Raw genomic sequence first — 12,249 nt, 5'->3', positions numbered from 1 at the left:
TAAAATAATGTCAGATTAACGATTAAACTCGTTTTACGAGATCAAGAGCTTTTGCAATTCTTGTCGTTGAAAGGTTGTTTAAAAAATATGCACAACATTAATAAGTTTCGTGATACTACACGCGTTATTTTTTTTTATAGCATCTTAAAAATATCCTATTAAAAATTAATTTGTAAATTGTTCTGGTGCCGGTCAAGACGTATGTCAGTACCTGTATTCTTTTCTCTTCGTAGAGAAATATAATCGGCATGCTGAACAATGCTGATAGCGCCCAAGCCGTAATTATTAAAGCCCGTGCTCTCCACCCTGCAATCAAAATTTATGTTTGTTAGTCAACAGATTATATTTCACTCTATTAATATAAAAGATCGTGTTGCAAAATTAATTGCGTTCAACGAAAAACGCATCGCGGAATTTTTATTTCAATTTAGTTTTTTTGATATAAATTTTGCTTTTTCCTCCGGAAAATCGAAGCGAGTATGCGCGACTTTGAGCGCGGCGTATGAAAGAAGCGTAGCTTTTTGTGAATGTCGAGTTTTACGTCAACCGACGATTCGGAAAAAGGACTAGGAAATATTATAGCGAACGGTGCTCATGACGGATCAGGAAATCGGTTTGAAAAATCCAGATGGAAATGTTTGCGTCAGTACTGTTATTAGGCTTGAAACCTAAAACGGCAGAGTAACACGATATGAAAAAACTAAAAGACGCCGAATCATTTATGTGCTTTGTCGGAATAGAGATTGATGTATACGTATATACCATGACAATTTTACATTACGACATGTTACCGTTGTTCTCATGAAAGCCATTTATTCTGCTAACAATGTGTAATTAGTAATTTCGGCAATTTCATAATTTTAGACGGTATAAAAAAAAACATTACACAATATGTAACGCGTATAAAATATATATACGATAATAATCGGTACGAGTCCATTAATCCTGCTACTATATTTACGGTATGCAATCGGTATTTATAATTTGTCGATAATTGGAAGAATAATCGTCTACAGAAATTCATAATATAACCTGGTGTTGAATGTAGATCCAATTGATTTAATATTACGACAGTTCTATAGTTTAATCTCTGTCATATACCTACCTACTTTCGTGTCTCTTCGATAATACCGTAGACATTTTAATCTCTGTTTAATAACGTTGAGGAACAAGCTGATCGCCATTAATGGACCGAGGGTTACCGCTACCTTCTTTTAATCCTAATTAGAGTTATAATTAAAATTTGTGTCTCTTCGACAATGCCACAGACATTTTAATCTCTGTTTAATAACATCGCGAAACAAGCATACGGGTTGCCATTAATGAATTTAATATTACTGTTCTTATTTGAAACCCTTATCAAAATCATAATTACGGCTTACATGGATTAACGTAGAAAGGGTTGAAGGTAATTTTTGTCTCTCTCTTGCGCATACATTTCATTTATTAAACATACGCTACGCGTTTCACGTTTGCTCGTCATTTAATTTTTTTTTATTATCTTAATTATTATTACCTGTTTCCGTTTTATCTCAACTATTTCCTATCCGCAATTGATTTTTCGAATCTTCCTGCGACGGTATAAAAAAAAATTCCGCCCGACGTTAAACCGTTTCTATGTGTATCAAAGGATGAATATCGCGCTTCTATGGTGCGGCGTGATTAAAATTTTTTTCCAAACAAATTGGATTAGTTTTAATTTATACCGGTCGATGTGATATTGTCCAGGTGAATTAATGGCAAGGATTTTCCTGTATCATATTGTCGGTGATAAAGTATTGAGCGACGGTCGAGCGCGCGTGATTGGTAATCTACATTCAAACACCTAGCAATTTCTGTAATTCCGACCATCGACAAGCCACGGGTAATACACACTTCGATGTATAGAAGGTAGAAGATAAATTTTATTCTAGCGCGGAATACCCGCCGCAACGATTCGTGAGATACCTTCACGTGATAGACGATACGACCAGTAGAAAGATAAGAGAACCGACGACACTATTTTTTTTCCGTCTTTTATCTTGTCACAAAAAGAAGCAACCGATAAAAAAAAAAAAGAAAAGAGGGAAAAGCATGCGCGATCAATGTCAAAGCACGCGATATTATTTCTGAAAGGAACGGAGGGACGGGGAGGCGTATTACGTCAGAGATCATGAAATAATCAGGCCATCAATATTGATAGTATCGCTACCGATATCACGGAGTCGCGACATTTCCGAAGAGTCTCGGATAAAATCGATTTTTATTTCTACTTTTTTCTTACCAACTCCATCACAATTTCCGCGACTAGACGCGTGACGTTAGACAAGAAGTCGAAGTGATTCTTTGACACTAAATTGGAATAAAATAAAGGAATTTAAAAAAAATGTCAAGGCGATAGAAAAGGGCAAGGGTGCACGCGTGAGGCGAATTGAACACAACGTTCCAGTTGAATCACAGATATCAATAGATAATTTAAATTGAAAACGAGCAACATTTAAGATCACATAAAATTATTTTACTATCATATTAATTATGATTAGATTGACGTGAAAATTTCTTTGATGAAATTTGCATAATTCTACAGTGGCAATTTATTAAATTTCCAAGTGTTTGTCTCTTCTTTGTACATTTACTATTAAAGAAGTCTTGTCCAGAGTTATTTAAAACAAAAAGAAAATCTGTCTAGTATCGGTCGTCTAAGTCACTGTTCAGTTTCTAAATAGATATCTGAACGTTTTTCGCCGCGTACTTTGTTTACTGGCGTTGAGCTGACCATACGCAACTTTCGCTCGACTGCCGAATTCACCGGGCAAACCTGTTCCTGCCGACCGCCGCCCGCGCGTCCTTCGCCTTGCGAACTTGGAGCGATAAATCTGCCGGTCAGATGTAAACACACGCACGTACTCACACTAGCGGACTCGGCAGTCGAGCATCGCGTAGTCAAAACATAACAGTAGACTAGTACGCGACGAAAAACGTTTAGATGTCTAGCTTTTCTAGCTCGTTATTTTTCAGTAATAATTATTTAATACCTCGTGCGTTTTGAGTGTTACATTTCTAGCTCGGTGCTGGACAGTTTTGCTACGAGATAAACCACGAATTGGCTAGCTAATTATTAGGTGACGGTGGGAATCAATTTTCACTCGGGATAATCTTTCGACTTGGGGGTTAAATTCACGGGTCGGAATTCATCCTATACATTTCAAGTTTTAACAGAACTATATTAATGAGTTCAGCTTGACGATATTGCTTTGTAAATGGATCCTACATTAAAGGCCGTGATCACCTACGCGCTAATGTACTCACAGCTGCCGGAGAAGTTCATCGGACGGGTAATGGCGTCATATCTGTCGATTGATAGAGCCACGAGAACGTAGGTCGAACTGTAGGTTACTACAGCCTGCATAAACCTTATCAGTTTGCAAGCTATGTTGCCCGCGTACCATGCAACAGTCGTTCTCCAGATTATGTCCGTTAATACGGATATTAGGCCGACTAGGAGATCTGCAACAAGATATACGACGACGAATTGTACACCGTTTGTAAATGAAGCATACTAATTATCTCAGAGCTTCCATATTCTGAGAAATCACTGGATACGATACGTGAATATACTCCTTAATATTTCGGAGAATCTCTACGTTCGGAATTAGATAGAAAGTTCATAGAAATTACTTTAGCCCGCGTGTACGTGCATTCCTTATTGTTACAAGATCGTTAAATTCAGAGAAACTTGCCGACACTTTCGTTTAGAGAGAATACAAATTTTGAGAATATCAAACTTATATAAACCGTTATGTTAATTTGTAATTTAATTTGGAATATCGAGAACGTAAGATGTTTGCAATTGTAAAAAGTTATACTGTATATCCGTACGTCGTGTTTAATTAAACTCGTACAGACATTTATGGAGTAAAATCCTTTTTTTTTTATTTTATTTCGCGATTTTTTTTTTTTTTTTTAAAGGTTTCTTGTAATATACATTTGCAAACAATTCATAGAAATAGTAAACGTTATACAACGATGTATGAGAGAAACTTACGTCACGTTACACGCGATATAGTTTCGTATATTGTACACATAAAGATACGTCAACCAAAGAAAAGGAAAAGAAATCTGTATCTACAAAACGCGTACGTGAAAGAGGATACACTATCGCATCTCTCAGAGCTTGAATTACAGATATCGGGAGGGTTTTTGAGAAAATGTAACAGTAGTCTGTTCGCAATTCTTGTTCGGGCAAATATTGGTAAAACGGAAATGTCAAAAAAGTGGCACGATCAGCAGATCTCTTGTTATTTAAACCACATTGTTATGTGCTCTTTTTATTAAACGTACACTGAGAAGCAGACACGGCGTTTGCTGCGGCGACGGCAGCTAGCGAACGCGACTTTAGCGTCGTGTGCGTCGAGTTTCACATGTGCCGCATGTATTACATACCGCGCCGGCCGGATTGCCGATGACTGATTTCTCTCCGTTCTCTCATCCTCCGCCTTTACCGTCTTTAAGATTACGTACGCTAGCCGCTGTCGCCGCAGAAAACGCCTTATCTGCTTTTCGGTGTACAAGAATTTCTACGATTTGATACATAGATCTCTGCTTAATGATCTAAAGGTTATTATTTTACAAAAAAAAATATTAAAACATTAATTTTCTTAATTATACGCTATTAACAATTTCATAACACTTACCAGCAAATGCCAGTTGCATGATGAAAAAATTCATTCGGGATTTTCTACGTTTTCCCAGTAAAAGTCCGGCGAGGACTGCAGTGTTACCGGCGACTATCACTGCAAATAGGAGCCATAGTACCGCAAATTGCTCCGTCTGTAAAAGGAAATGCGTTTCTTTTACCTTTATAAAATCCGTAGTTTTATTCCTTAATTTAGTTCGACACAGTTCGGGCTCTTTTCCAAAAAGCTTATTCTAAACGTCACAAGAGATTTTCATAAATATAATAAATAAAAACTTAAAGATTTGTGAGGTATATAAATTTACACGCAAAAAGAACTTGATTCCAATGTCTATTTCTTGTCACAACACGGATTGTGCCTTTCGGCTCGGGAAAATTTATTGGCACTGGTATTTCTTTCCGAATGGTTGTGTGTGAATTACCTTAGTATCCACCCATCGGCGAAAATGTCGCCGAATCGACGAAAATCGTGGACTACGGAGCTACTATTCCATTCGTCTCCCTTTCTTTTTTTTCTTCGTACTCAGCACTAAATCTATGTTTCTATTTCCGCAAACTGCGAACTATGAAAGAGGCGATTTAGATTGCTCGATCTCTTTGCGGGTATCGTGTATCGAATATAGTATTAGAGCACTTGCATGCTGAATAGAAATAAAGTCATGGCTCTTAATCGCAAAAAATATTAAAATAGAGACATTTATTTAATTTATGTACTCGTACGTTATCAGTTAAAAAATAATTTTTTTTATCGTACGTGCGCGAAAAATATTCTCAATAATTTGCATCGTTTTACATTCCATCCGATTTATCGTCGCAAGTCGAGCGTGAGGCCACTTAATTTACGCATTTGCATGTCGTGTATGGTAAAAGTTCTACCGTCGATTACTGTATAACCGGAGGCGCGAATGGGATCGCGTGACTCGCAAGACGGTGCTTGTCGGAAGCGTCGAGACGTCCGTTTCAAACAAGAAGTTTGATGATCGATAGAAATTAATAGCGCACGCATGGGATGGAGCTGCTAACACGCTGCTGGCAACTTTGCAAATTCACTCCAATTATTAAAATTAACGCGACAATGCTTTCAATATTTATCGATGAAATTAGAATGGGTTTCTCTAATTTTATTATACTATTTATACGTCTGTTTTATTTAATTAATATGAATTTTAATAAATTAAACGAAACAACATAACTTTATCAAGAATATTGTGACATAAAATATTGAAATAGCGTCGAGAGAGAGAGAGAGAGAGAGAGAGAGAGAGAGAGAGTATCTTGTTTCAAAAATATTCGTGAAAATTTTGAAAAGTAGTAAAAAAATAAAACACTTATACTCTTTTATTTATTTATCTTTTTTTTTTAATTTAAAAAGATTAACCCATTTGATTTGTAATTTAATCTTTATACATCATTTTATGCGTCTACTTGAATATGCACTTTGACAGACCACATGAAAATATGAATATTGTATTCTCTTGACAGCAATTTAAATATTAAACGAAAATATGTTACCCAAATGTTTCATTTAATATTGCGTTAAATTTTAATAATAATAATTTGATGAATTTCTCGAGTTTATTATACATTATGTTTTTATTTACGAGTCTGCTACAAAATAAAATTAATTTAAAATAAATTTTGTATTAATTAATATAATTTGATTTTTTCTTAATATAAAATTTATTTAGAAAAAAGCCTTTATTTTCTATAATTGATTATTCAAAATTTATTAACGCCTTAAAATTTCTATTAAAATAAAATCGATTTTAATTTGATCAAAGACTCCACCATTAAAATATAATGAAATAAAAATTGCTTACTACGGGAGGGTAGAGATTTTTTAATTTTATAATTATATACCTATCAAGGATAGGATTTTAGACGTAGTGGTTAAACTTGCTTAATACATTTATATCTAATGTCCAATAATATCACAAATCGAAGCTTATCGTATCTTTTGTGAAATTCTGTCTAACGGAAAATAAGTGAAAAACGCATTTCGGTTCTAGTGCATCTCGTGTCAGTGACAAGATATTTCTCGACATACAAATCAATCGATATAATATAGCTATAGCGACACCATCTAAGTGGATCCATACGATACCTCATCGATGGATGACGGGAATAAATGGCAATAACGAGATGACAGGCTTTCATCCACGCGATTTCCACCATCATCCCGCGCACTTTATAAAGCACTTAGCCATATTACTGCGTAATTTCGTTGATCGTAAAAAATTGCCTTGATTTACGGTCTTGTTTCGCCACGGATACACGCCGGCAAACTGTGCGCTTTTCGCACACGAGATCTGTAAAGGAAAGCCAACGACGAGCGACGTTAACCCATTTAATCTACCATAAACGGACCGTTTTTACTCCCTGTAAAAATCTGTTGCGCGTAATTGAGCGTAGGTATTATCCGTCGAGTGGCAAACCGCTACGGTTCCACGTCGGTTTTACAAAGCGGCCGGCATAACCAAATGTGCGTACTTACGTAAGATTGATGCTAGACTAATATCATACTAACGAGTTATTAATTAACACTCATTTCGTTCAATGCTAATCCATAATTTTACAATAAAATACAAGTCATTAGTAGAATTGTAGAATTTATAAGTAATTTTGAGTGCGCGATGTAAACGTAAATTCTTGCGTTTGTTAGAATGAAAATTTATTAAATCTGCGCAATTGCATCGAGCGAGTGCGTTTCCCCTACTTTATGATATTGAGAGGCTACGATAACGAGAAGAAATTGTTTTTAAAGAGCGTTTACAATGTACACAGTGTCGGGTTTTTACGAGCTGTTGTAAGAAACGACGTCGTTCGCACGTGCAATTCTTTCTTTTCTTTTTGTTACTCACTCATAATTTAGAGCACGTAATTCTTGAACAATACCGTAATCAGAACAAGTAAACCATTTGCTCGAAGAAATGGTGCATTTTTTATATCTACTCTTTTAAGAAGAAATAATTTCTTTTTTAAATTTAAAACAAGTTAAGAAAATTAAGAATTTGAAAGAAATAAAATATACATATAAATAAAAATTTTTAATTGTCTGATTTATGTTTCTAAATTAGAGCAACTGAGTTTACAATTTGATATATAAAATCTTGTTTTTTTTTTTATTCTATTATTCTCGGAGATCAATCTCGACTTTATATTTTGCTGCAAGCGTGGGAATAGATAGTTATGTCGAGTATAAGAACAGAAATATCGATAACGAGTCATAGCGACATCGTATAATCGTAACAAGCTACGGTAAATCGTCATCGAACGACAACGTGGTAATGCCGTTCTCAAGAAAGATCCCTAACTACCGCAAACGGTTAGGCGAAGAGTAACGAGTCACTTGTAATTCGTAATTTATGACGATTGAACGAAAAGCATAAGCTTAATGACGTCGTTCGCTCGTAGTAATAATAAGGAAAGTGCACTCTTGGATATACGCCAGTTTCCTGTATAAGTAGGCTCTTGATGAACGAGAAAAGAGTATTGACTTTGTGATTTCTGGCGCTCGATATACGAATCGGTGATCGAAGTAAAAAGCGAGTAATTGAAAGCAATGCTAATATAATGTAGAAAAAGAAACTTTATTAAATTATCGTGGGTAAGACGGTAAAATCTTGATAAATAATATAACTCCTTAATGCTTAACGTGTCAAAATGATTAATACTACGCTTGAAAATACAAACCTTTTAACGGGGTGAAATATAATGGCAGTCAGAGTAAAGCGACATATAAACTACTTTGTCTTTTCCGCGTCGTCTTCCGCTGTTTCCGACATACGTTATCTCATTTATTTTCCGGAGAACTTTTATTCCAGGAAAACATTTATAAAATTCTCAAACTATCTAATAAAACTTGACTTTATTTATCTATTTATTGTTAAATCTTAAATAAAGAAAATCGGTGGGACGCCTGAATTAGCTGTTGATTGATTTTTTTTATTACCGTTTATTGTTGCCGCTTAAAAACTTAATTTTAATATTTAACATTAATATGTCCAAGCAAGAACGGTCTTCGCGATTTCCCCTTTCCTCACCGCGCCTCACCCACAACCTCCAAATTATATGATTATACAATACATTGCATTTATTAAATCGTATTTAAAACATTTGGTGTAACGCATGAATTGGTTTAACATCGTCGGCACCAGTCTGGCGGGGTGATGGAGGGGAGTCGAGCGCGCCGACCAATCACAGCGCTCCATGAATCGCCTGATCTCGAACGGTCTACGTTACGTAGACTACGTGCCCGTTGCGCAGCGTTGCGCAGTCGAGAAAATACCTTCACGTGTCACGTGTACACGCGGTTCACGCGGTAAGACGAATATTGAAATATTTGCGTGTTTTACGTACTTGTATTCGGGCAACGATATGCCGAGCATCGAAATCTATCTACCTAAGATCCGAAATCTCTAAAGGTCAGTCTTATTGTGGAGCTTCGGGCGTGAGAACGTGTCGGTAATCGCTCCGCAATTACGCGTGTTTTCGGTCGCAGGGAGGTCAGTCTCGTGTACGGATAAGTGTCGACGTCGTCGACTAGGGAACGGGCGATCATATTCTGTTCTCCTTTGTCGTTCCACTCGTCGTCTTGTGCTCGGTTTCGTGCGTCGAAAGAATGCTCCGGAACGACAAGGTTATCGCGGACGCAGCGCACGGAGCGTCCGGCGTGATATTAACCGCGTCGCCCGCGACCAGGACTACCGACCCGCTTCACTCGCCATCTCCTTTGGCGGCGTTCAGTGAGTTCCGGCGATCGCCATCATCAGAGGGTGAAATCTGCACTTCGCGCGTCTTCTCCGTCGCGGCCAGATTCTCCTCCGTCGCGGCCAGATTCTCCTCCGTCGCGGTCAGATTCTCCTCCGTCACGGCTCTCAACCTGTTTCGAGCAAGTGACCTCGGAGGAACTTGAAGAAGATTAAGTGCGCGAGGAACATTTCGTGTCGCGGCCCGTCTCATTCGCCGCTGGACGCAAATTCGTGACGTCGTTCACTTCGCCGACGAGACTTGGACTTTGTGGACTATTCCGCGAGTGTAAAGTGCCGCACGCCGATATTAATGATTTTACGAACCGCGGTCGGTTCGTCGGTCGTTTCGGAAGTGCCGCTACTTATCGGGCGTTTTTTTTTTACGGTAATTTTTTTACAGGAGTGCCGAACATGGAACGCGCGATCATTGAGTAATTTTCGCGATTATAAAATCACGGTCGGGGTGTTCGCGAGTTTCAAGTGCGCGGAAGGATGGCTCGACACGTCCCATCTGAGAGGAGGAGCAGGCCCAGGACGGGCATCCTGCATCGGCGGAGCAACTATTAGGTAAGCATAAATTAAAAAAAAAATCTTTATTAAATAAAAACTTTTTTTTATAATTATATTATATAATTTACATGTCTACATTAATTATTTTTTTCTTATGTTACAGTCAACAGCAGAAATCTACAACTCCGCTGAAGCTCATGCAGATCGGTGAGTTACATGCATTTTTTTTCGTAGTTAGAAATTGGGTGTCTTAAATCGGCAACAAATCATTGACCATTAATCACTCATTTGTAATTATCAAACATAAATTATTATAATTAATGTCCCCAATTATACGCGCACAACCTTTTGAAAAATAGCTCACGCTTTACGTGCTCATGGTTTCTTTTAGTATACATAACATTTTAATAATAATAAATTTTTCACTTTTAAATATTTTTCTAAATAATTTTTGTAACATATAAATTATGCAAATTGTAAAAATAAATAAAAGATCTATCTGTCTTCTCGTAAAAAGTAGATAGATTCAAGTAACAGTAAAGAAAAACAGCCAGAAAAATAATACAATATATCATTGCCTTAATTTGCTAAGAGCAGGTAGTCATACATATATGTATACTATTAACAGTAATGTCTATATAAAAAACTTAAACATTTCGGAATTAACTATATATATTTTACAAATAAGTGAAAAAAATAACTTCCCACGAAATGAGAAGGTTGCAATTTTCTATTATTTTAGTACTTTTTTTCATAGTTAGGAAATTATCATTGTTTGTTAGACAGTTTTATAGAAAACTTTCTGCGTTGAGCGTAACGTATTTGAGGACGTTATACGATGCACTTCCGACAATAGGGAAAAAGTGACGTAATCGTAAGGTATGCATACTATCGGTATACCGATACTATGCTCATTCGTATTCTTCACGGACGAGATTTTCGCGATATCTGCGAGTTTACGAGATGCCGGAACCAAGCCAACATCGTGGATTTAATTCAATTCACGAGATAGAAGCCAGAAAGAAGCTAAAAACTACTATCAAGCTGCTTTACGTTTCTAAATTTTTACGAATTTTTCCGCTTGCACGAAAACATTGTTTCTCATCTTTTTTTTATTTTTTATCTTGCGTAAAACTTATTAATATTTATTTTTCATACTTTCACGTTTGAAATACAATGCAGCAAATTTTCACAACTAATCTTCCTATTCTTTTGTTTGAATCGGATATTATATCAGATATATATTATTATCTTTAAAATTTATGAGAGTTAATTTAAATTAAAAATTACCCTTCGTTATAATCTCGTGAAACGCAGATACCGAGAAAGCGAGATGAAAAATCGGAAGGCGTTCGTAAAACGGTCGACGACTGACTTTTCATCTCAATCTCAATGACAACGAGGTAGCGACACCCTCGTTTCATCAGGTCCTTCGAGATGACGAGCACGTTGTGCAGAACGAGCAGTTTCGGCTCGTTCTAAGGTCGACGACACGCAGTCTCCCTCCCAATATTCACCTTATGGTGGCACATTCGCGTCTTTATTCCGCATTGCATTCGCCGTCCATGCCGCACGAAGTGCGCCGCTTTTTATGCCACGCATCTCGTTTTTATTTATTTATTAATCTTTTTTCGGTAGCATAATTTTACCTTGTCGTATACCAGAGTTACTTTCCCGGCTTCCCGACTTTACGCATTTTTGTCCCCTTGATTACCTCGTACGATGCGTGTAAAACAGCGTTACATTAATTAGAAAGCAAAACTCATGTACTCGTTTGAAATTTCTTTTTCAATTAGTTTCATACATTGTCGTGGTATAATTTCATAAGGCACTTCTTGAATTTGTTTGACGTGGATTTCAACAATCTAACATTTGCAATAAAGCAAAATTTGTAGCTAGAAAAGGATTCTTATTTATTACAGAAAACAAACGGATTTTATATCTCTTTTTTGTAAATTCTGTGAATTCTAAATATATTTTTTTTAAATTTATTCCATATTAATTCGTTTTACGTTCGTAAAGGTATACTAACAATAAGCAAATATAATGGCACACGGAATAAAAATGTGCATTACAATGATTTTAATGCATAATGCAGTAACAGGCAGCATTCATGAATCGAATGTTCTTCTACGTTTTGAAAATTATTATTTCATGTTATTATGATACTCTGTGCTGATAAAAAAGTTTTTCATGCATACGTAATGCATGGCTCGTGTCTCTCGAAAGGCGCGACGTGTTACAGTGGGCGGTTTTTTAACGGGATGCGCGAATGCGCTTCATTTTAGAATACATGCTAACGTGTATACGCGA

At 36.5% G+C, this 12,249-nt stretch overlaps 1 protein-coding gene and 1 long non-coding RNA gene across 3 annotated transcripts in view; one reads left to right on the top strand and one right to left on the bottom strand.

Moving 5' to 3' along the window:
• Positions 1 to 12,249, top strand: part of LOC139112528 (uncharacterized) — a 49,503-nt gene that overhangs the window by 6,717 nt on the left and 30,537 nt on the right. The gene's annotated exons all lie outside the window — the stretch shown is intronic.
• Positions 1 to 12,249, bottom strand: part of Ccap-r (Crustacean cardioactive peptide receptor) — a 40,308-nt gene that overhangs the window by 4,970 nt on the left and 23,089 nt on the right. For both annotated transcript variants that reach the window (XM_070673577.1, XM_070673578.1), the window contains exons 2-4: positions 4,674 to 4,809; positions 3,289 to 3,486; positions 212 to 306 (exon numbers count right to left, since the gene is read on the bottom strand). In XM_070673577.1, coding sequence (XP_070529678.1) covers positions 212 to 306; positions 3,289 to 3,486; positions 4,674 to 4,809 — 429 coding nt within the window. The remainder of the gene's footprint in view (positions 1 to 211; positions 307 to 3,288; positions 3,487 to 4,673; positions 4,810 to 12,249) is intronic.

This window comes from Cardiocondyla obscurior, linkage group LG29 (assembly GCF_019399895.1).
Source record: "Cardiocondyla obscurior isolate alpha-2009 linkage group LG29, Cobs3.1, whole genome shotgun sequence".
NCBI lineage: Eukaryota > Metazoa > Arthropoda > Insecta > Hymenoptera > Formicidae > Cardiocondyla > Cardiocondyla obscurior.
Note: the sequence above shows the minus strand (reverse complement) of the source record. Positions and strands in the feature narration are given on the sequence as shown.